Here is a 20,778-nt window from a genome sequence, read left to right on the forward strand (position 1 = left end):
AAATCATGCCATCGCCCTTGATCCATGCATTATTTCGACATGGTTAAAAAAACCCAAAAAACTACTTGAAATTTGCTCTCACATTCCTATCACTAAGGTATAAATTGGTTCTATTGGTCCTAAGTGTCTTGTTCTGCTGCGTCTACAGGCCCACAGTGGAAGTGGTAACAAATACCAGAACCTCTTGCACTCCAGGGAAAAGCAAGGCAAAGCAAGGCAAATCAGGACCTTGGGCAGCTCCCACTGGTCCCTGCTGAGTTTAGGAAGATGTCTCAGCAGATATTTTCCTGAAACCCTAAAAAGACTGGCAGAACTTAATATTCCAGTGGCACAACTCCCCCAGGGGAGCTGTTTGCAATGGGCCTGCAGCCTGTTCTACAATTGCATGCTCCTGCATGGTGTTAAGAGTAGGAGAGGCTGTGTGGGAATCAACCTCAGACTCTGAGGATAATGGAAGAGCCATGTCCTCAGGCCAAGGAAGTGTAGAATTGAGTGCAGAGGGATCCTCCTCAAGTCAGAGTCTTCCTTTGGTCAAAACTGGGATCCTGAGGCAGGGGACATAACACCAGGACAATACCATGCAGATAAGAGTTCTGAGTGTCCATGGGTCCCATTAAATTCTATAGAGCTATTAGCAATACTTTGCAGGAAGAAGAACAACCTACTTTGCTCCATACAAAATTAACATCAGCAGGGGCAGACTTGGCCTGCTCAACACACTCCATTAGTGTTCCTTAGTGGTACTCCTACAAACAATTGCAACAAAATAGATGGTGCTATGCTTCTCCCCTCCCCTCAGATGAATACAGATTTAATGGTGGAAAGTAATATCTCTCTCACACATCTCTTTGCATATATATATATATATATATATATATATATATATATATATACACATACATACATACATACATACATATATATATATATTCTGGTGGTGATTTTTTTAAAAAAAATTATCATAGTATTAAAAATGGCAATGTTTGTTGACATAATAATTTAATTCACTCCACTTTGAGATATATTTTGAAATTATTCAGGTTTTGTTGTTTTGAGCTCCCTGTTGTGACCACATGATAAAGTTTCAGGTTTTTTTTAAAAAAAATAGGAAATAATGAGAAATATCAAGTCCCTGCATATTAATATACAGTTTATTCTGATGCAATCTAAAAACAGGCAGATACTTGAATGAATTCAGCAAATAGTGTTGTGCACAGCATGCTAGTAGAAGCAGTATTGGTGGGAGAATTGGGCTCACTTGAAATAAAATCAAGGACGATTACTAGTCAGAGTCTTCAAGAAACTTTATGCACCATTCACTCCCTTCTCCTTTCTCTCCAACTCCTTGTTGGTGCACAGAGGTCATAATGTCACCAGATATGAAAGGATGCATACAATTCACTGTGTAATGCAGGCATTCTGTAATGCAGCCATTCAGCAACTGAACGAGGTGAATCCTGGATAAAATTTCCTCCAACCTTTTCCAGCTATTTTTAGAGCTGAGAATGTTTAATATTCTTTCTTATTACCTTTTTCAACACTGCATTTTTAACCATTCATCTTTGACTTTACCACAGGGATTCAGCAGTCTCTAACAATAAAACGCCACACAATAGTTCCATCAGCCACATTGAATCTGTCCTCCAGCAGCTTGATGAAGCCCAAGTACAGATGGAAGAGCTCTTTCATGAGAGAAAGATTAAGCTAGACATTTTCCTTCAGCTCCGAATTTTTGAACAGTACACCATTGAGGTAAGGGTTGCACTGAATACTCTGAAACGGAAGAGCCTTTGAGGAAAATTGGGGTGGGAAGAGATGGACGATCAATTTTTTGTTTGTTTTATGATAATGTTTGAAAGTCAATTCCTAGCCTTATATGCATTTATTCAATGTGACCAGAATGTATACTCTGTAGTTTAGCATAGACAGCTCAAGGAGGTGAGCGGAGGTGGATGCTCTTTAAGGAGAGCATTACCTAACCTTGGTGCCACAAAAGAAACATCCCTTGTGCCCACCTGTTATCTGTCTCATGGTGAAAGGGCACAGAGCAGACCCTCCAATACTGACCTCAACATTCATGGGGACAGCTGTGGATACAAATCAAAACAGAAAGTTGACTTTCAGAGTAATACTGCAAATTACTAGACCTCAAGTAGGAAAAATAATCTCAGAAATAAAGGAAAGAACCCAAACCGAATATATATATAATGGGCCTAGTTTTGGCAGTTTGCAGTTTAAGAGGGAATTTGTATGTTCAGGTGATAGGACTATACAGTATTAACAAATATTATTGGCAGGGAAGAATAACATGTGCAGGAAAATAATTTATTATTATTATTCTGAAAATGTTTATCCTTGAAATTACTGAAATAAGCCCCATGGAATCAGGACCCTGTGGGAGCAAGACTACTCTACTCGCTTCCCTGCTACGGAAATACTCCTCATGAATCTCAGCATGAATCTTAGAACAGCTGTTCTTCATACAATTAATTTAACCCAACATTTGAACTGTGAAGCATTTAAGGAGGTTTTAAATATATATATATATATTCATTTATCATTGCCATTTAAGAATGATTTGATTTCAATAGGAACAGAATTTGAGTGGGCACAAGGGTGCTATGTTTCATGCTGGCTGTACGGTACTCAATCAGGATGCATGTGTGTACTCTGCCTTGTCTGTGTCAGGAGAGACATTTAAAAAAGGAAGGAAGAAAAGGAAGACTTTTATGGCAACGGTACTGTCAGTAACATGCCTCCTGTGAGAGCCTGAATTCTTTTTCCTGCAACTCAAGCTGTTTCTCCATTATTATTACTATTATTTATTTATTAAATTTGCATACCACCAAACATCACAGGGCAGTTCACAACATAAAAATACAATATAAAAATGAGAACATAAAATACCTTAAAAAACAAGAACAGAAACAAACAGGGGGGGGTGGAAGATCTGTAAAAGCAGCCTTCTGAAATCCCATCTCTATGAATTTCTGCCCCAGGTTTAGTGATGCTGATTGAAAGCAGCACTCACGCATTTGCTGTCTACTGTTATTCTGACTTGCATTTCCAAGAACTGTAAATTGTCAATGCTCACATGACATAGCAAGTCGAACTACAGCTTACTGGGACAGAAAGAACGTGTGGGCTCCTGGAGAGTTTGCAGCTGCTTTGTTGTTCCCTAGGCTTTTTTTTTTTACTATTGCACTTCACTGTCATGGCCCTCACTACCAGATGAAGAACTTGAACTCACAGGTCACTTCCTTCCAAAGACTTTAATGCTTAAATCAGAGGAGTACATAAGCGAGGCAGTGTTCCATGTTGCAGTAGATGTGCAAGAGGATTAGCTCCAACAAGCGGCATGCCCCCTGCACGTTTGGGTGGGCACAGCACTAAGTGCAACAAACAGCAGGGTCTTGAGGCTGGAGAAGCAAAGAGGCACTCCTCCAGGTGGATTCAGCTTGCAAGTTCTGTCTATGCTGGCACTCAGCATCTGATTTACCCTCCGTAGCCTCCTTCTCTGAAGGAACTTCATCACTGATAGGAGGAGGTGCCACAACAGGAGGGATCTGACATGGGGTGCCCAGTGGCTCTGGAGCAGAACACTTCTCTGCTAATCTGCCAGGACTCTCCCCTGGATCTTACTCTCCATCCTCCGCATTACCAGCTGCTTCTGGATTCTGACACTCCTTGGAGTCCTCCTTCTCACTAATACCTTCCTCAGGGTTGTCCAGCTCTCTGAGCTTCTCCCATTCTTCCTCAGGATCAAACCACCATGACACATCTGTAGGACTCAGGTCATGGGCTGAGCTATGTCCTTAGTGTGTTTTCTGTACCTGGACTCGTGCTGAAGCTCTTTCCCTACTAACCACAAAGAACAGCCAATAACAAACCTTGGCTACAACACATGGTTAGAGGAGTGAATTTGTTGTTGCTGTAGATTGTTGTTGCTTGCTCCATTCGTCATCGCTTCCCTCCTCCAACTTACCCTTCCCTTTTACTCCAAGCAAATGTGTACAATAACCCTAGAAACTCCACCAGTGCTCACCAATCAGATACCACTATCCACATGGTGAGAAACAATGAATTCATAAAACAAGAAGAGGCCAGGGTTAGCCAACATGGTGCCCTCTCGATTTTGCTGGACTCCAGCTCCCATCAGCCCCAGCCAGCATGTCTAATGATCAGGGATGATGGGAGGTAGAATCCAACAATGTTGGGGAGAACACCATACTGGCTACCCCTGCTGTAGTGTCTCCACTTCATCAGCCCCATTTATTACTTTAGAAATATTTATAAACCACTTAATTAAAGAGCTCTCTAAGCAGTGCACATAATAAAATTATAAAGCAGCTAAAATCTACAACCCTATTATATACACACACACACACAAAATAATTATCATTCCATTAAAACCTTGGATAATATAATTAGGTTGCAATCCCCTATGTCCACTTATGTGAAGGTAAGCTTCTCGCAAAATAGAATTATGCTAAGGAAGATCCATTTATCTTTTCTGTGAATGGCTCTGAGACCTCCAGGTATAGGGCGGTATATAAATTCAATAAATAATAATATTAATAAAACAATAATTTATTCTCATAGGCAGCTAAATTGTACTGATTTTGTGATGTTTGAAAATACCCAATTTGGGCAATTTCTTCAATTACCCACAACTTCCAGTCCAATCTTACCTCTAAGATTCTGGTATAATAAATATTACATCATTTTGCTTTATGCAATATCATAAACATTATATATCTTTATTTTATGCACTTCTGAAAAACATGTCTTGCTTCCGAATACCATTGTATCTTATATAATAACCAGTTAAATCTGCTGGGCTGTGAAATATAGACTGTAATAACAGAAAATAACAAAGCAGTTTTAGATTATTTTTCTCAGTAACCATGTTTTTGATGGCTTATAATGCTTATTCTGTATTGCTTGTTTTTACTTTGAAGGTAACAGCTGAGTTAGATGCCTGGAATGAGGACTTGCTAAGGCAAATGAATGATTTCAATACTGAGGACCTGACCCTGGCGGAGCAGCGCCTGCAGAGACACACAGAGCGGAAGCTGGCAATGAACAACATGACCTTTGAGGTCATCCAGCAAGGGCAAGATTTGCACCAGTACATCATGGAAGTCCAAGCTTCAGGCAAGTGACATACATTTCTTTGTACTTTCCAGTTTTATCCCTTGAGGCTCATGTTAGCATGCTTTCACATCTACAAGAGGTATTCTCGAGGAAATAAAACAACCAAGAGAAATTAAGTGAAGCCTAGCACTCTTCGAGTACACACAAACACTGAAGCTGGGTAAAGTTCAAATCAGAAAGATGTTTCTGCTGTTCCATACCTGCCCTGTTTCCATGGGATTTGTGCTTGGGAGTAATACAGAGAGCTTATGCAGTTTATACTTCAGCCCAGTTAGTTAATTCTAAACTAACTAACAGCCCAGTTAGTTACACAATGGAGGTAAGGGAATGTTCCTGCCTATCTAGGGGATCTTTTTTCACTTACAACTTCTCCAGCTGCTTAAAGTGCTAGCAGAGGCAATATGAAACATAGCCATCTTGGGAGATGTGGTCTTGTAAACCTGCGGTATTGAAAACTGCATGGAAGTGAAAATCAGTAGAAAATCTGGGCCCAAACAAAATAACATCTTCATTACTAAATAAGATAGAAAGGCTCTTGAACTTCACATTCAGGGCATGGTAATCTATCCTCCCCTTTGGGAGGAAGGTTCTTTTTAAATGCCAGATACAGCACACATTTGTTATAATTAGCCTGCATATGGTGTTGTGTCCTCAGGACTTTTCCTGCATTTAGTATGCTTGACTTCGCTACATGTCTTTGATCTGGCTGCATTCACAATTTTCAATCACACACACGGCTGGTGTATTTCTGATTGTGATAACTCATCAGTGGCAATCAGTAACGGGCCTAGGATATCAAAGGGCAGCTGGCTCCCCTGTGATGAATGATTTGGCCTTTCTGTCTTGCCACATGTCGAACAGTTTTAAGCCACATATACGATGACAAAACTGGGATTTCTTAAAATGCTGGTATTAACAGAACTACTTTTTCTGTTGCTTTGAATGTATTGTCTTAGGTAAAATAGTGATTCATTAATGTTTTTGCTGGGTGGATTTATTTTCCTAAATCACAGGGAAATTTTAACTGGGTTTGAATGTAGAACCTTTCTATATACTATGCTTTTTATGGTCCTTTACTTGGAGTCTGGATCCTAAGAAAACTTTGGGGAGCATGTGGTGGGCAGAGTGTACCTCCTCTTGACTGCAAACCAAGACTCTTGTCCTTAGCATTGAACAAAGCAACACATAAATGGTCACATTGAACCCACGAGCCTGAGTTCAGAACATAAAAAGGGTTAATTTTTCTTTGGCTCTGTCTCTTTCTTTTCTGCTATGTGGTGTGAAAGAGAAGTATAATCTTCTCTTATAATGTGCCAAAATCAAAAGGATATTTACTGTGAATTTCAGTAATTCTGTGCTCTCTCTTTCTAATAAAATCAGTAGTGTACAAGAGACAGAAATTCACCTTAATTTTAAAAAGTAATCCGTATTCTTTAGTTAAACATTGCATCCCTAAAAGGCTGAGAGCAATTACTCACTGCAAAACTGTTGCTTCAGAAGGCCATGGGGAAGAGAAGCTGCAGCTGGAAGAATAACATTTTGGTAGCTACACAACACATTTCCTATCCAGACACCAGCTGCAGATACATTAGATTTGAGCAACTAGCAAACTGATTTCTTGGTGCTTCACAAGGCATCTGTAAATGTGAATGGGTTTATCTACAATAAATTACCAACAGAAAAGTTCAGATGATTGTTACAAGTCACAGCACTTTTCCAGGCTACTACCTTTTTCCTTTTGTTAGGAGCAGGTCCACTGTTCCATCTGAGGAAATTTTTTTCATTACAGGCATTGAATTGATCTGTGAAAAAGACATTGATCTAGCAACACAAGTGCAAGAACTGCTGGAATTTCTTCATGAGAAGCAACATGAGCTGGAGCTCAATGCTGATCAGACGCACAAGCGGCTGGAGCAGTGCCTTCAGCTCCGACACTTGCAGGCAGAGGTCAAGCAGGTCAGAGCTTTTCACCATTGTCATTAGTCTGTTTTTGTGTTGGCTTAAATGTTTCTGGAAGACATGCTGAGCTGCGACATATTGAAAGTGTTAAACTCCCTGGGTGGTATTTAGCTTAGTTTTTTCTCAAAAACAACATGAATTGGCAGCTTCCACATATATTTTATTTGAAAAAACTTTTGTTGCTCATTCTCTAGGATCTCCACTAGAAAGTAATATCTTGATCTGCAGATGTTGCATGCATAGTTATGTTTCTGATGTAAGCATGGACTTTGATATCTAATACAGAGGCTGAGACCATGAGAAAGTTTAGTTTTCAAAAGCAGGTTTCTAGACCGCTTTTTGTGTAGGACAAATTAAATTGTGCAGTAGACAGTACCATGGGTAACAGCTCAAGTACCCAAAGGAATCTTGAATTGGATCAGGGCATTGGTATTTTGTGTTGCTAATGGTCCTCTTCTGTGCAGCTTTCCATCATTCAACAGCTTGATATGGGTGACAGGCCCTTCATGCTTGGAAAATTAAGTCTAAAGCTCCTCAATCCATCTAACTGCTTTTGTAAACCAACCTTAAATTTATCACTGTGGACAATGGCACTTGATCCCTTCCCTGTCAGCTTTACATACTTTCTTCCTTATTGTCATTCTGATAAGAAACATTTGGGATTGACTTCTGGCGCTGCCGCCATGGCGAACTGCAGATCCCACAATAGCGGACACCAGCCATGCAGTAAATTAAGGATAATCTGGGAGTAATTATCCTTGCAAGCCCCGCCCCCAGGGTTGGGGGTGGAGCTTTCACTCGCGGATTGTCCAATAACTGCCTCTCGCTCTGATGGAATGCGGGGCAGGGACACAGAGTGCATAGCACTGCACGTATTGGAAACCTCCCAACGCGGTCGCCATGAGCGGAGGTACTTCTGTTTCTTTTAAGATGGATCTGAATTTGGACTTAAGAAACAGATGTGCTCTGGATGAAGGAGAAAAATAACCTGCTAAATGAATCAGCCAATGAGTGTCAATGTTTTGATCTGGAGAGGCCTCTCGTCGTAATTAGATTGCTATGTAAGTGAAGGGGAAGCCTTTGTTCTCTTTTTACATTATATTTGCTTTGCTATGATTCAGCAAGCCTTCTCTGAAGAAGAATTAATTAATTAATTACTAATGGAATAAAATTACTAATGGATTACAACTATATATGGAATGCAAGAGGGATTTAACAAGAACTATAATTTTCTTTACGGAGTACTGGAAAGAATAGTCTGTGTGAAATGCTGTGATGATTTGTGACATTGCCTACTAAAGAGGGCTCTAACTCTGATTTATTATGGTTTTGGTGAGACACCAACTTGTTAGTAGATTGGAAAGGATTAAAGGAGATAAAAGCTGGAAGTAAACCAGGAGTCACGGCCGGATGCTGGAATACTTTCGGTTTTAGAAAGGCAAAATGGAAGCTGTGGTGTAATGAGAATTAAGTTCTCAAGGGAGGGACAATGTTGAAGAGGATTGATTGACTACAACATGAAGGAAAAGAAGAATGTAAACAAATATTTCACACAGACAACTGCAAGAAATAAATTCCCTTTGCAAGTTAATGGATATGGATTTGCTAAATATGAACGAAAGTCATCACACCAGTGGCTGTTACAATAAAGGATCAAGATCGGAATTGTTGTATTTGTATTAAGAGAATTGGCGTAGGACCAAGGAATAACATCAACTCCTGATAGCCAGAACATGGGAAGTCATCAAAAAATGCTGAATTCAGAACTGATTAATTGGCTCTTTTGATTGTATTATGATTTGGTAAGATTTAGTGTTGTCTTAATGTGGCCTCCATTGGATTGTTATTAATAAAAAAATTATTATTATTATTTATATAAAAAAGAAATATTTGAGGATGCTTAGTATGGACACTTTCAAGATGGAGCAAGCTTGTTTTCTACTTCTCTGGAGGGTAGGACCCAAACCAATGGATTCAAGTTACAAGAAAGGAGATTCCAACTAAACATCAGGAATAACTTTCTGAAGTAAAGTGCTGTTCATCAGCAGAACAGACTCCCATTAGAGGTGGACTATCCTCCATTGGAGGTTTTTAAGCAGAGGTTGGATGGCTATTTGTCATGTATGATTTGGTTGAGATTCCTGCATTGCAGGGGGTCGGACTAAGTGAACCTTGGGGTCCCTTCCAATTCTGTGATTCTATAGTGCACTTTTCTGATAAACCATTTCATTGTTTTTAAAGCATACACATTGTTTGGTTGAGATGCATTGTTCCGTTCTGCCCAGTAGGATATGTTCTCTTCTTATTATGAGCAAAGTTGTCCTAGTGGAACAAGTATTCAGAAAGTATTTTCAGTGAGGTAAAGTACTGAACACAGTTGCTGTGAAACTGCAAATATTCATACAAATGTTACTAACCCATAGCATTCTCTGATACACAGAAATGGAACATTTTGTTACTGGTAATAAAAAAAAGAGATGGTTGAGAACTAGACACATGTTACTGTAGAGTGGGGAGCTGGAAGAAGCCAGATTGCTGGGTGTGTGTGTGTGTGTGTGTGTGTGTGTGTGTGTGTATTTGTGTTTGTTTGAAGTAGGTTTCTTTCATTACTTAGCAAACATAACCAGAAAAATGTCTAAAGTTTGTTTCTGGAAATAGGACAGCACTGTCCATATGACAGAATGGATTTTATTTTGTCACATGCTGCCTTGAGTGCCTCCTATTGAAGCAAAAAAGTAGTATATAAATGTGTTTAAAATTAATAATAAAATAAATATATATGTGGCTGCTTGTGTGGGCCAATGGATGTGGAAAATTTGAAGTATCAGGTAAATTGGCAAGATCCACTGATCCATGAATTGTCCAGCAGCCATAAAGTGGTTGTGTGGTTGCTTCACTCAAGTTCCACTTGGTTTCCGTTTGCTATGCACCGCTGCCCAGCCTCATACTTCATAGCTTTCTCAACAAGCTAGTGTGATCATGTGCTCCCAAGCAGTATAAATTCTAGAAGACAATGTGAGAACGCTAAAATATCAGGTTTTACTCTATAAAATGATTTTCAAGCTACCAGCAAATGGTGTTGGTTGTTGGAGGTGTTCAAAACACATCAGAAAATCAGAGGCACTGTGGACAGGGCTTCCAGTAATCAACCAAAGGGGCTCCTCTATTATCTGCACTTTTTCTCCCCATGGTCTTATCACTAGTCAGGAGCGCTGCAAAATTTCTTAAACTTCAGGCAATTTAAAAATTTTTAAAAGTGGTTCAGTTGCGGTTTCTAGTGCTTCAAATGCTGAAAGGATTTGTAAGGCCTAAACTTCCATTTTGCTGGCTCTTGCTGCCAATCAGAGACAGTTGTTGAAACTGCCCCTGATGTATCATGACCTTGGCTGGCAACTAAGAGGAGACGGGGAAGCAGAGGAATAGAAACATTTACACCCTTGTAACATATTGACAACTAACAGCCTTTTTTGTAACACTGGAGTAATATGATTAGTGTAATACAATCACCTGTTGAAAATGTTTTCACATTTAAAACTATGTTGAAGCTTCCAGACTGTCTTCAGGGGCAGCTCCACATGGAAGACATTACAGTGGTCATAAGACTCTTAGGGAAATCTATGGCACTTGTTTGTATCTGTAACTCATTCTGAACCTTTCCCTTTCTGATTTTAATTCTTATTCTTGCTTGGAAAACTATCTATATACCAATATATATTATCTGCCTTAAAATATTCCCTCAAAATTTCATTTTAAAGGAATTATTGCTTTAAAAGATGCAGAATGAGTCATGCTATTTCCATAGTGTGCTCCAACCATCTACAAACTTGTGCAGAGTAATCTAAAGCCCAAACAAAGTGTGCATGGATTTAGGAGTGAACTTTCAAACTGTTTCAAAAGAGATGTTAACAGCTGTGGTTCATTAGAGTTTCTTTAGAGTTTCTTTAACGTTATTGGGAAGCCTTTCTCACTCCAATGCTTTACAGCAAGCCCATGGTGAAAACACATTTTATTTGTTCAGCTGAATACTTTAAAAGTCAATTGATTATTAACCTGTGAATTATTACAGCTATAGCTTTCCCTGGAAAGAGCTGGGTTTACATATATCACTGCCCTGTCATAAAGCGGCTGGATTTGGCTTCCTGTGGGATGAGTCATAATCACGATCACTTAGTGAAATTGGAATTTATATTGATTTTGGCCTGTTGTTCGTTTCCAGTCTAGATCCAAATGGGTTTCCCTTTTACTTTAGAGCATCTGAGACGATGAATGGTCTCAAATCCATTACCAAATTGCTCTTGCTCTTAGGATTAGAGGAAGAGTGGACTGCCACCAACCAATACCTGGTGCTTACTCAACTCAACTTTTGCTGATACAGTAGAAAGTCTGGAGAGCTCTAGAATGCCTACATGTGGTTGCATTTTAACATAATGGTGCTTGGAAATATCTGAAATTGTTTTTTTCCTTTCCCTTTCTCTTTAGGAAAGTTTTCTGTTTTCAACAGTACATGCCATTGGCTTGGATGTTAAGGCAATGAGTTGAAACTTTGAGTAATTGGATATAAAGGATGTGTAATGTGCATGGGGGCTGACTCTGTAGAATACTTAATAAAATAGGTGGCTGGTTTTTCACATTCTCTTATGCTAAGGCAGAGAGAGATAATTAAGGGTGCGCCTTCTACCATTATCTACCATATCATCTAGTTGTTCGTTTCTCCAAACTGTCCTGCCCAGTAGTTTTCCACTTTCTTCAAATGGAAGACTTTGCTTGGGCTGCCACCAAATATGTCTGTTCCCCCCAACCCCACACACAGCTACTTCTGACTATTCCCAGTTCTGTCCCTTTATAGCATCTTTGACTGCTTAGTCTTTCATCTGCAAACCACATCAAAAACAGGGGTCTAAGAATACCATGACATGAAAGATTACAGTACAAAACTGAGGTGTCAAAAATTTAGTGCTTCCTAGAATGTCAGATCAGGGAATAGAGATTCAGCCTGGTTCTGTCAATGAGCCTGGATGCCCAGATTTCAGCAGTGGCAAGTAGTGGTTTTGCATAGCTGAGACTGGTGCACCTTTGAAATTCCTGCCTAGTCTTCTCTAGGGGGTTAGTCAGCCATTAGGCAAATACCTTTTTTTTTTTTTAAGGCCTTTAACCTGTTGATGTTTTACTTCGGGTTTATTTCTCATCTTTACAATTTTTATGTGTTCTCGTTAGTTTTATCTTACTATTACTGGATGTTCTTTAAAAAACTGATTTATTTTATTTTTGTTATGATTGTTGTTAGCCACCTTGGATGCTATATGTAGAAAACTGAAATATAAACTGAAATCATGATGATGATGATGATGATGATGATGATGATATTGATAAAGTTTTTTGTCTAAAATTATTTTCCACCATAAGATCCAGGGAGGCATTCTTCTAATATGTAGCTATTTCAGTAGAAATGAGGACCAAACTATGTGTGATGTTTATCACATAGTTTGCCCAAGAGTGTAAACTTCTTCCTGCACAAAGTGCTATAATGGATGGCCAAATCCATATCAGGACCTTGCATATCAGATCCCTTTGCTGTCCACCATGGTCTCAGTCTGAATGAGGGGTCCCACATCTGCAATACCCATTTTTGGGGGTATTCAATTTGTCTCAGTCAGAACGTCCCCCCTATATAAATTGTTGGTGTAGGGCAGGCAGGGCTTATACAGATCAAGATTGCGGTGAGGGAAGCAAAGAGTTAAAGGGTTTGATCAGACTCCCACACTGGCAATTTATGAAAGCAAAAGCTTGAACTCAAGGGCAAAGTATGTCATAAGCATCATGTGTAGTTTGGCCTTTCATGTGTCATAAGCATCATGTGTAGTTTGGCCCTGATATCGGTGCAGAGAAAGTCAGAATTAAAACCAGTTATTGCAGCAAGAGCAATTACGATTCTTGAAAACTTGCTTATATTGAAATTGTTCCGTCTGCAGGAGCTGACTTGACTCTGAGCATTCCACAGCATTATTCTGCTTTTTCATCAAAAAGAAAATTATTTAGTGCTTTTCTATGGGTCTTCAGGCTCCACTTAAATCCGGAGATATTTAATGTCTCCAAAAATTGATAAAATCTTCAATTTGGATGAAATGTCTGCCTAAAGGTTACTGCCTTTGTTAGTTTGTCTGTGCATTTAGAGATAATAGGCATATCTGTTACTTCATTGAAAGTGGTGATCAGAGAAGTGTCTGGGGAATGCATTAATCCATATACATAGTTTCTTGTTAAAAGCATGTTAACACCATAGGAGCCTGTGCCAGCTAACAAGCATTTTGTGTAATGCAGATACATATTATTTATGCATATAAATGCTGATTTCCAGCCACATCCCAAGATCCAAATTTATGAGGTTAATACTAAAAGGGCTTTTGAAGTCATTGCTTTGTTACTTATTATTTGTGGTATATTTAAGGATGAGTTAACAAATCAGTTTTGGTTTCTCTCAGGTTCTTATTTTTCCAATTGTAAGTTCAGCTAGCATTTTCTTTAAAAGTCTGAATGCAAATTGATAACATATCTGTGCATTTTTCTCCTAATATAAACATTTTTGTTTATATTGGTGCTTCACCGTATTATTAATGCTTATTATTAAATGTATGCCACTTATATCCCAAAATGGCTTCTATTAAATTAATACATAATTAAAATACACAATAACATTAAATCATCCTTAAGGTATACAACAAAACAAGCAATTAAAAAGCATAACACACAAATTAAAACACTTAAAAACAGTTAAAACTACAGGTCTGTTTTCAGAAGGCAGCAGAATGCCAACACTGATGGAGCTTCTCATATTTCAGCAGGGAGGGTAAACAGGCAGGCAAATGAGACACACTCCATCCAGTTCAGCCTTTTCAATCTCAGGGATGCAAGCTAGTTTGGTTCCCTCATCCACTGATGGGTAAGGTCTTATTACTTACTGACCTGGTGTTGCATAACAGCAACATCAGACTATAGAGCCTGGAGAATGCTGTTAGCCTGCATAAAGCTATATCCAGCCGCAAGTGCATGGCTTTTTATTAAGGAGTGTCATTTGTTAGAAGGCAGTATGTAAATACTTTAAATGAATGAATAAAGTACCCAGGGTGGGGGAGTTACACAGCTCATTTTCTAGGTACTCTGTCCAATGGAGGACAAGCACCTCACTTCACCTTAACAAAGGAAAGGTACACTGCGGCACATGTACTTAGAAGCACAGAGCCCAAATTTTCAAACTCTGGATGATGGAATGGAAATGTCTCCAACACTTATATCATATTTCAAGTTTAAATCTGCTTAACCTGGCCTCCTTAGTTGTACCAACATTTGTAACCTTGAGGGAAGATTCAGCCCCCTCCTCAGCAGATAGATGAGAGAGATGTGGGTTGATGTGCCTCATTTCCTTGGCCAGCCCTAATGCTGGAATGTCTTTGCACAATTGTCCCTATTCTTACTGTGTTTATGGCAATTAAGATAATGCCTGGATTTTCATGGGAGATTCCCAGAGAGAATGGGAAAAGGTACTAGATGGATATACAAAGCTATAGGAAAGAGGTTAATCCCTATTCCTTCGTTTTTTCAGCAAACCCTTTAGGAGATTACTGTAACATTTCCTAATTGTAGTAGCTTAAATGCTCTACCCTATGATGATGATGATCAGCACAATCACTATTATCCCTGAATCCTCCAGACAAATTTCATTTACAAAGAGCTTTGCAAAGGAGGACATGTATTAAGTTTCCAAGATGATGTAAAGAGTAATTAATGTCTCTAGAAAATGTGGATGAGTAACTGCAAATTCCTTTATCCTATTTGCTTAAAGGCTCATCAGAACATAAAGGAGTTGCTCTAGTGTAGCAGAACAAATTTCTCATTCTGGCCACTAGTGGCATTTGTCCCACAACTAACAGCACAATCCTATGCGTGGGAGAAGTTAACCCTGCTGACTTCAGTGGGACTACATGTATGTAGTGTCACGGCCTGAGTCATATGAAACCATTCTTGCCTTCAGTTTTCATCCTCTGGAGGTGGTTCTCTTACTGTTGTTGACATCCATCTGTCTTGGGAGGAGTGTACATTTGAGGGTGAAGTCAAACTGTTGGAAGCTTGCAGTGCCTGCTGTGGCTGTAGAAATTGATGCAGGAGAGACATGTTTTGTTGCAGCTGGGGCAGATGAAGGCATCTGGTTTTGCTGTTGCAGATGCACCACAGTATTTCTCTTACTAGGCTGGGTGAAATAATGGCACTTTTGTGTTAAGGTAGCCATACAGCCAAAATATCATTTGACATACATCTCAAAATCCATCATTTGTAATATATAAGGGCTATTGTCTATGAATGCATTGGCCCAAAGCAGTTTGCAGTATGAAAAAAGTCAAATTGTCACAGTAGATCATCGTCTGTTTCAGTTTGCTCTCATGAAATGACACCTCATTTCTTCTCAGGCTATGTAAAATGTACAATTCCTGATGCAAGTGCAAATTTATCTAGCAAGTGAAAAATGATAGTGTATGACTCCCCACAGTTTTGTTGCATCAGGCTTACATCCCAACTGTATAGGGCAGGTATCAATATGTGGTAGATCAAGACTAATCCAAGTGTTATGTATTCTACATTTAAACAATGGAATGTATTTAAGGAAGGGGGAGGAATGTTGCAGTTATCTTATGTACTGTATCTAAATATCATTGGCTTGAGAACTGCACCAACTATTTAAAGAGCGGGGAGTTGAAGTGTCATTTTTATGTATTATGCACACATGCAATGGCAACTTGAGGTTTTGTCAACATGTGTAAAAGTGAAGAATGACCCACAACACCACTCCATGTTGCTAAGGTCACCAACCAATTTTGCAGTTGCATGCAACATTTAGCTGCCTTTCCTGTTGCTAGAACAGGCAGGTGTAAAATTAAAATAAAATGGGCTGCTGTGCTGATCGCTAGTCTACATTTTAGGGGTCAGCTATACACTGTGCACAATGGTGTGTACTGCAGCTCTGAAGTTGTTTTCTTTCTTTTAAAAAAAGAAAGGAAAAACACCTGTGTACATTTTGAACAAAGAATTGGGTGTAGTGCTTCATCACTGTTACAAGACTCAAATAATTCCCCAATGGCTTTATAAAAAGTATGTGATTTGGATAATAGTGGGTGGTTAAATACACACAGTATTGCTCAAAACTACCTTTTCAGAATGTGTTTTTAAAGTATTATTATTATTAGCATTAGCATTAGTGTTGAGGCTGCATCGCACAAAGTTGCAGTGAGGGACTATAACTCAATGGTGGACTTCATGTTTTGCATGCAGAGAGTTCCAGGTTTGGTATCTGTCATCTGCAGGCAGTACTTGGAAAGTCTCCTCTTGGAGCCCCTGGAAATCTGCTGCCACTCACTGTAGACAATACTGAGCTACATAGACCAATGGTCTGAGGCAGCTTCCTACATTTATGCATGCCAGGTGATTTTTTTGGGGGGGGGAAATTAATCATGACAATATTCTTTTGGCAACTGGCCAGAATGTGCTTGTGTGTGTGTGTGTGGGCGCGCATGGCATGTTCTGATGGTGGCTTCTCATTTTGCTTTGTTTGCTCTTTAAGATACATTTTCCATAAATTTGGTATGATCCTGTCAGTGTGAAACAGTTTCAACAGAAAAGGGAATGGGATTGCTTGCCCACATACGACAGAAAATAGGAATGCATGTTCCTCTTTTGTATCAACTCCCCAAAGTTAAGAGTTTCCTTAAATCACATTCTGGTGACTGAAACTAATGTCCTTTTTGGGAGGCTACCAGACCATCATTAGGAGAAGCCACATTATGCTCTCTCAGTTATTTGTTTTCAACTAAAATCTCTCCTGATTGCACTTACCGCTACTCAAATCACTGTTGAACTCACTTCCTTTTTTTTAACCCTCACCTTGCATGGGTGGGTCTCTCTACACAGTATGTTTCCCAATAGTTAATTCAATTCTACAGTCCTCATTAAATGTTTATTCTAGACTCTCACTAATCCAGACCATCTGCTTGTAGGGATCAGTTTAAGGTCTATGTAAAAAGACATTTTAAAAAAAGGTTATCACTGTAAACAAATCAATTAATACTGTAGGCAGATGATCTGGCACTGGTGGCCTTTATTCTGTAAGCCGTGGGTTATAAACTTATCCCAGACTGCATTTAGTAACTTCAGATTGAGCTGGCCCTGATTTCAGTGACTGAAGGTGATCTGGGATAATTTATATTGTAATCCTGTTCACTGTGTTATTTACACTTCTTGTCTGTTTAAGTCAGTAACAAGCCAGACAGTTAGAAGCTGGTGATGCAGAAAAGATATTGATCACCAAGTAGCTGGCAATTAGACACAGAGTTTCATATTCTTGGTATTGATTAGTTGTGCTTAACCATAGGCTCACATAGTAACAAAACTGCAATAGCAGTGCTGGTGGTGAGATAGAGGGAAGCTACATTCATGCCCCCCACCAAAAAAAAACAAAACAAAGAAAACCCCAACCTAATGGAGTTACTGTGGAACTCAGAAGCTGTTTAAAATACTTATAAAACTTTTTAGCTAACTTGAATCACTTCATACTCCATGTATTCCTCAACAATTTGGAATCAGTTGTTCTCTGGTATTATATCTCTCCCCACCTTTTCATTTTTTAAGAAAACATACCCCACCCCCAATTCCATTCCATCCTGTATGTATAAAGCAAACCCACTACAAAGTGCTGCACAGGTCAGTTGGACCTCAAAAACAGATTCTGTCCTTAGGGTTAAATTCTGTCCCAAAGTGGATTTATCTTTACATACAAGTTTTAAACGATTTCATAATGTGAAATTTCAAGAGTTGTTTCTAATTTATCATAGATATTTTTGAGGAGGTGGAAATTTATTGAGGTATCTTTTTGTAGGGGTAAATTAGACATTAGCTATTGGGATACATTGGACCCCTTCCGTTATTTACTTTGAGTTCAGTAACTCACCTGGCATTTTTGTGGTTTTCTGATTTGTTTTCTCCTTGATTTTTCTGTGAGCCTAGTCTTTCACCTATGCATCTCTCTTATTTTCTTTACAGGGCTTTCTTTACAGAGAAATTTAAGTTAATGTTGTGAGGCCTAGTGTACCCCAATAGCTTTTGGGGGGTTTTGTTGCTTTTTGTGGAATGTGATACCAATTAAATCAAATTTGGCATTAAACTGGGTGGCGGGGTAGGGGTGGTGATGGATTTCTTGAAGACCCCACTTGCAGAATCTTCAGTCAGCGCCTCCATGCAAACAGATGTAATTGAAACATATGGACTAGTTACTTCTTTTCATTTCTAATGACAACAGATTTCTTTAAGGATGGTAAATTGTGTTGATGAGAGCAATATATGATATATGGGGGGGGGACGTAGTTCCATGAGTCTCAGCTGGGAAGGGGATTGCAGTAGGGCTGCTAGTGAGAATATCGAACAGAAGCCATTGGATTTTAAAGCCATGTAGCTAATAAACACTTTTGATCATGAAATAAAGATAGGCTGTTTCTATTTGTGAAATGGATGAATCTGTTTATATATAGACAAAAGAAAAAAAGAAAAAGAAACTCAGCATTTTGAAAATAATGCAGCACTGTTTCCAACTATTGTAGTAACTGTACTGGGAAAATATATCTAGAAGTGTAAATATTCAGCATGGGAACTTGCGTTCAGAATTAAGTTGCATTCTTACCCATTAAGCAATGGATGACATCTGGCAAGTGAGCCACGTGTGGTGCCTGAAGCTATTATGTGACCCACGGGCTCTTATTAAAATCTGAAGAATCTCATTTTCAATTAAAATCATAAAGTAAGTTTCTAGGCCTCAGAGGTACAAAGATGTACATTTAAGATGTAGTGCCAAAATGCTAAACAGCTGGCATCAAAGAAGCAAATAAAAGATACCTGTTTATTGATTTTCAATTCTCATGGTTCCTTCATCCATATATTAATATTTTCTAAAAGCCAAATAAGACCTTACATATTTTAAAGTAACAGTTTAAGGCTTCATGAATAGCAGAGAAAGTAGAGCAGGAATATTTCTTTAAAATGTTAAATAAAATATTAAAATAGTATGCCAAAACCAACTCAGGGCAGGTACTTTTGGTGAAATTTGGCCCATCTCAGGGAGAAAAATTGTTCATAGGTAAACTGTATATGCTGCATATGCACAAATATTGAGTTTCCATAAGCAAAAATAATATTTTGAATGAAGGAAGACATGAATTAGTTGTCTAAAGTGTGTGTGTATGTGTGTTGAGTGCACCACAGGAGCTACTGAAAATACATGCTTGTCAATAAATGACTTGTGGCCATTGTCCTCCTTGGACTGGGTGTGCTTAGGACTCCAATCTTCTGATTTGGTTTCAGACTCTCTTTCAACTCAACTAACTTAGAACATGCTGTGTGAAGCATAATGGTGAAGAAGAACGCATCTGAGGTACAGAGCCTTTTGGCTTAACTATGCTAATCAGAGGTTATCATTCAAGGTGTCTTTTTCTTTCTTTCTGGCAGGTCCTTGGCTGGATCCGGAATGGAGAATCAATGCTCAATGCCAGCCTTGTCAATGCAAGTTCACTGTCAGAAGCTGAGCAGCTCCAGAGAGAGCATGAGCAGTTCCAGCTGGCCATAGAGGTAACCATAATAGGCACGTTTGGATTTCCCTTTCCGCAAACATGAGGCCACATCCTTGGGCAGAAATTTAATGGTGATGAAAGTGCAAGGGACCAAAAACAAGATGCTAATTTAGCAGTGGGAGGAGACTACAATTGTGACAGATAATTTACTATCAGTAGCTAAGCTTTCCTGTTACTTGACAAAAATCACAGTGCATGAAGAAGCTACTCATTTCCCATACCACCTTTGTAATTCCTTGCAAATGGTTCAGCAGAAATATAAACTACTCATGGAAGTAAACTTAAAGATTGGAGCATTGGATTTCTTTTAAGCCTTTACAAAACTTGAATAGCACCTCTATCTAACTCTGCAATGGGCGTTTTTAGGTTTTGATAGGCAAAACAGGCTTGTTTTGTTGGTTGGAGAGGAATTAGGTTAAGGGCGCATTTACGCACATACACAGGCCTGTCAAAGCATCAGTCTGATTTGTTGCAGCAGAACAAAAGTTCAGAGGTTAAATAGGCACTGACTGGAATGAATATGTGAGGGCCAAAGAAGTATGCAGTGAGCATAAATTGTGTCATTATTTAGTTCAGCAACACTGAAGGTCTACAGGTTCCTCACCCTTGGCTTGAAGACTGGGACAGATAGTCAAAAGCAGGAGAGCAGTATGTACCCTGCTGTATTAGTGACTTGGAAACAATTGCCATTTATTATGTTTATATCCTGCCTTTCTTTTAAGGAATTCAAGGCAGCATACATAGTTCTCCATGCTCCTCCATTTATCCTCATAGTAACCCTGTAATGTAGGCAAGGCCAAGAGATAGCTATTTCTCTGCATTAGGTAACCCTTGTTACTTAGAAGTTTGGAGTTTTCCACTCCAGCATTTGCTTATGGATGGAGTCAGAGGTACTAGAAGTGACTGTTCACTTTAGTGGTTGTAATAACATGGCACCATGGTGGTGGTGGTTGTTCTTTTTTTTATTCCCATCTGCAAAATGCAATGTCAAGTTAAAGCCTTC

The 20,778-nt window shown here is 39.0% G+C and overlaps 1 protein-coding gene across 13 annotated transcripts in view; it reads left to right on the forward strand.

Annotated features, from left to right (window-relative positions):
* The window catches only part of KALRN (kalirin RhoGEF kinase), a 488,570-nt gene that overhangs the window by 313,976 nt on the left and 153,816 nt on the right, over positions 1 to 20,778 (forward strand). For all 13 annotated transcript variants that reach the window (XM_053404286.1, XM_053404179.1, XM_053404188.1 and 10 more), the window contains 4 exons: positions 1,578 to 1,752; positions 4,962 to 5,157; positions 6,947 to 7,113; positions 19,654 to 19,773. In XM_053404286.1, coding sequence (XP_053260261.1) covers positions 1,578 to 1,752; positions 4,962 to 5,157; positions 6,947 to 7,113; positions 19,654 to 19,773 — 658 coding nt within the window. The remainder of the gene's footprint in view (positions 1 to 1,577; positions 1,753 to 4,961; positions 5,158 to 6,946; positions 7,114 to 19,653; positions 19,774 to 20,778) is intronic.

The sequence above is a fragment of the Podarcis raffonei genome, chromosome 1, assembly GCF_027172205.1.
Source record: "Podarcis raffonei isolate rPodRaf1 chromosome 1, rPodRaf1.pri, whole genome shotgun sequence".
Taxonomy (NCBI): Eukaryota; Metazoa; Chordata; class Lepidosauria; order Squamata; family Lacertidae; genus Podarcis; species Podarcis raffonei.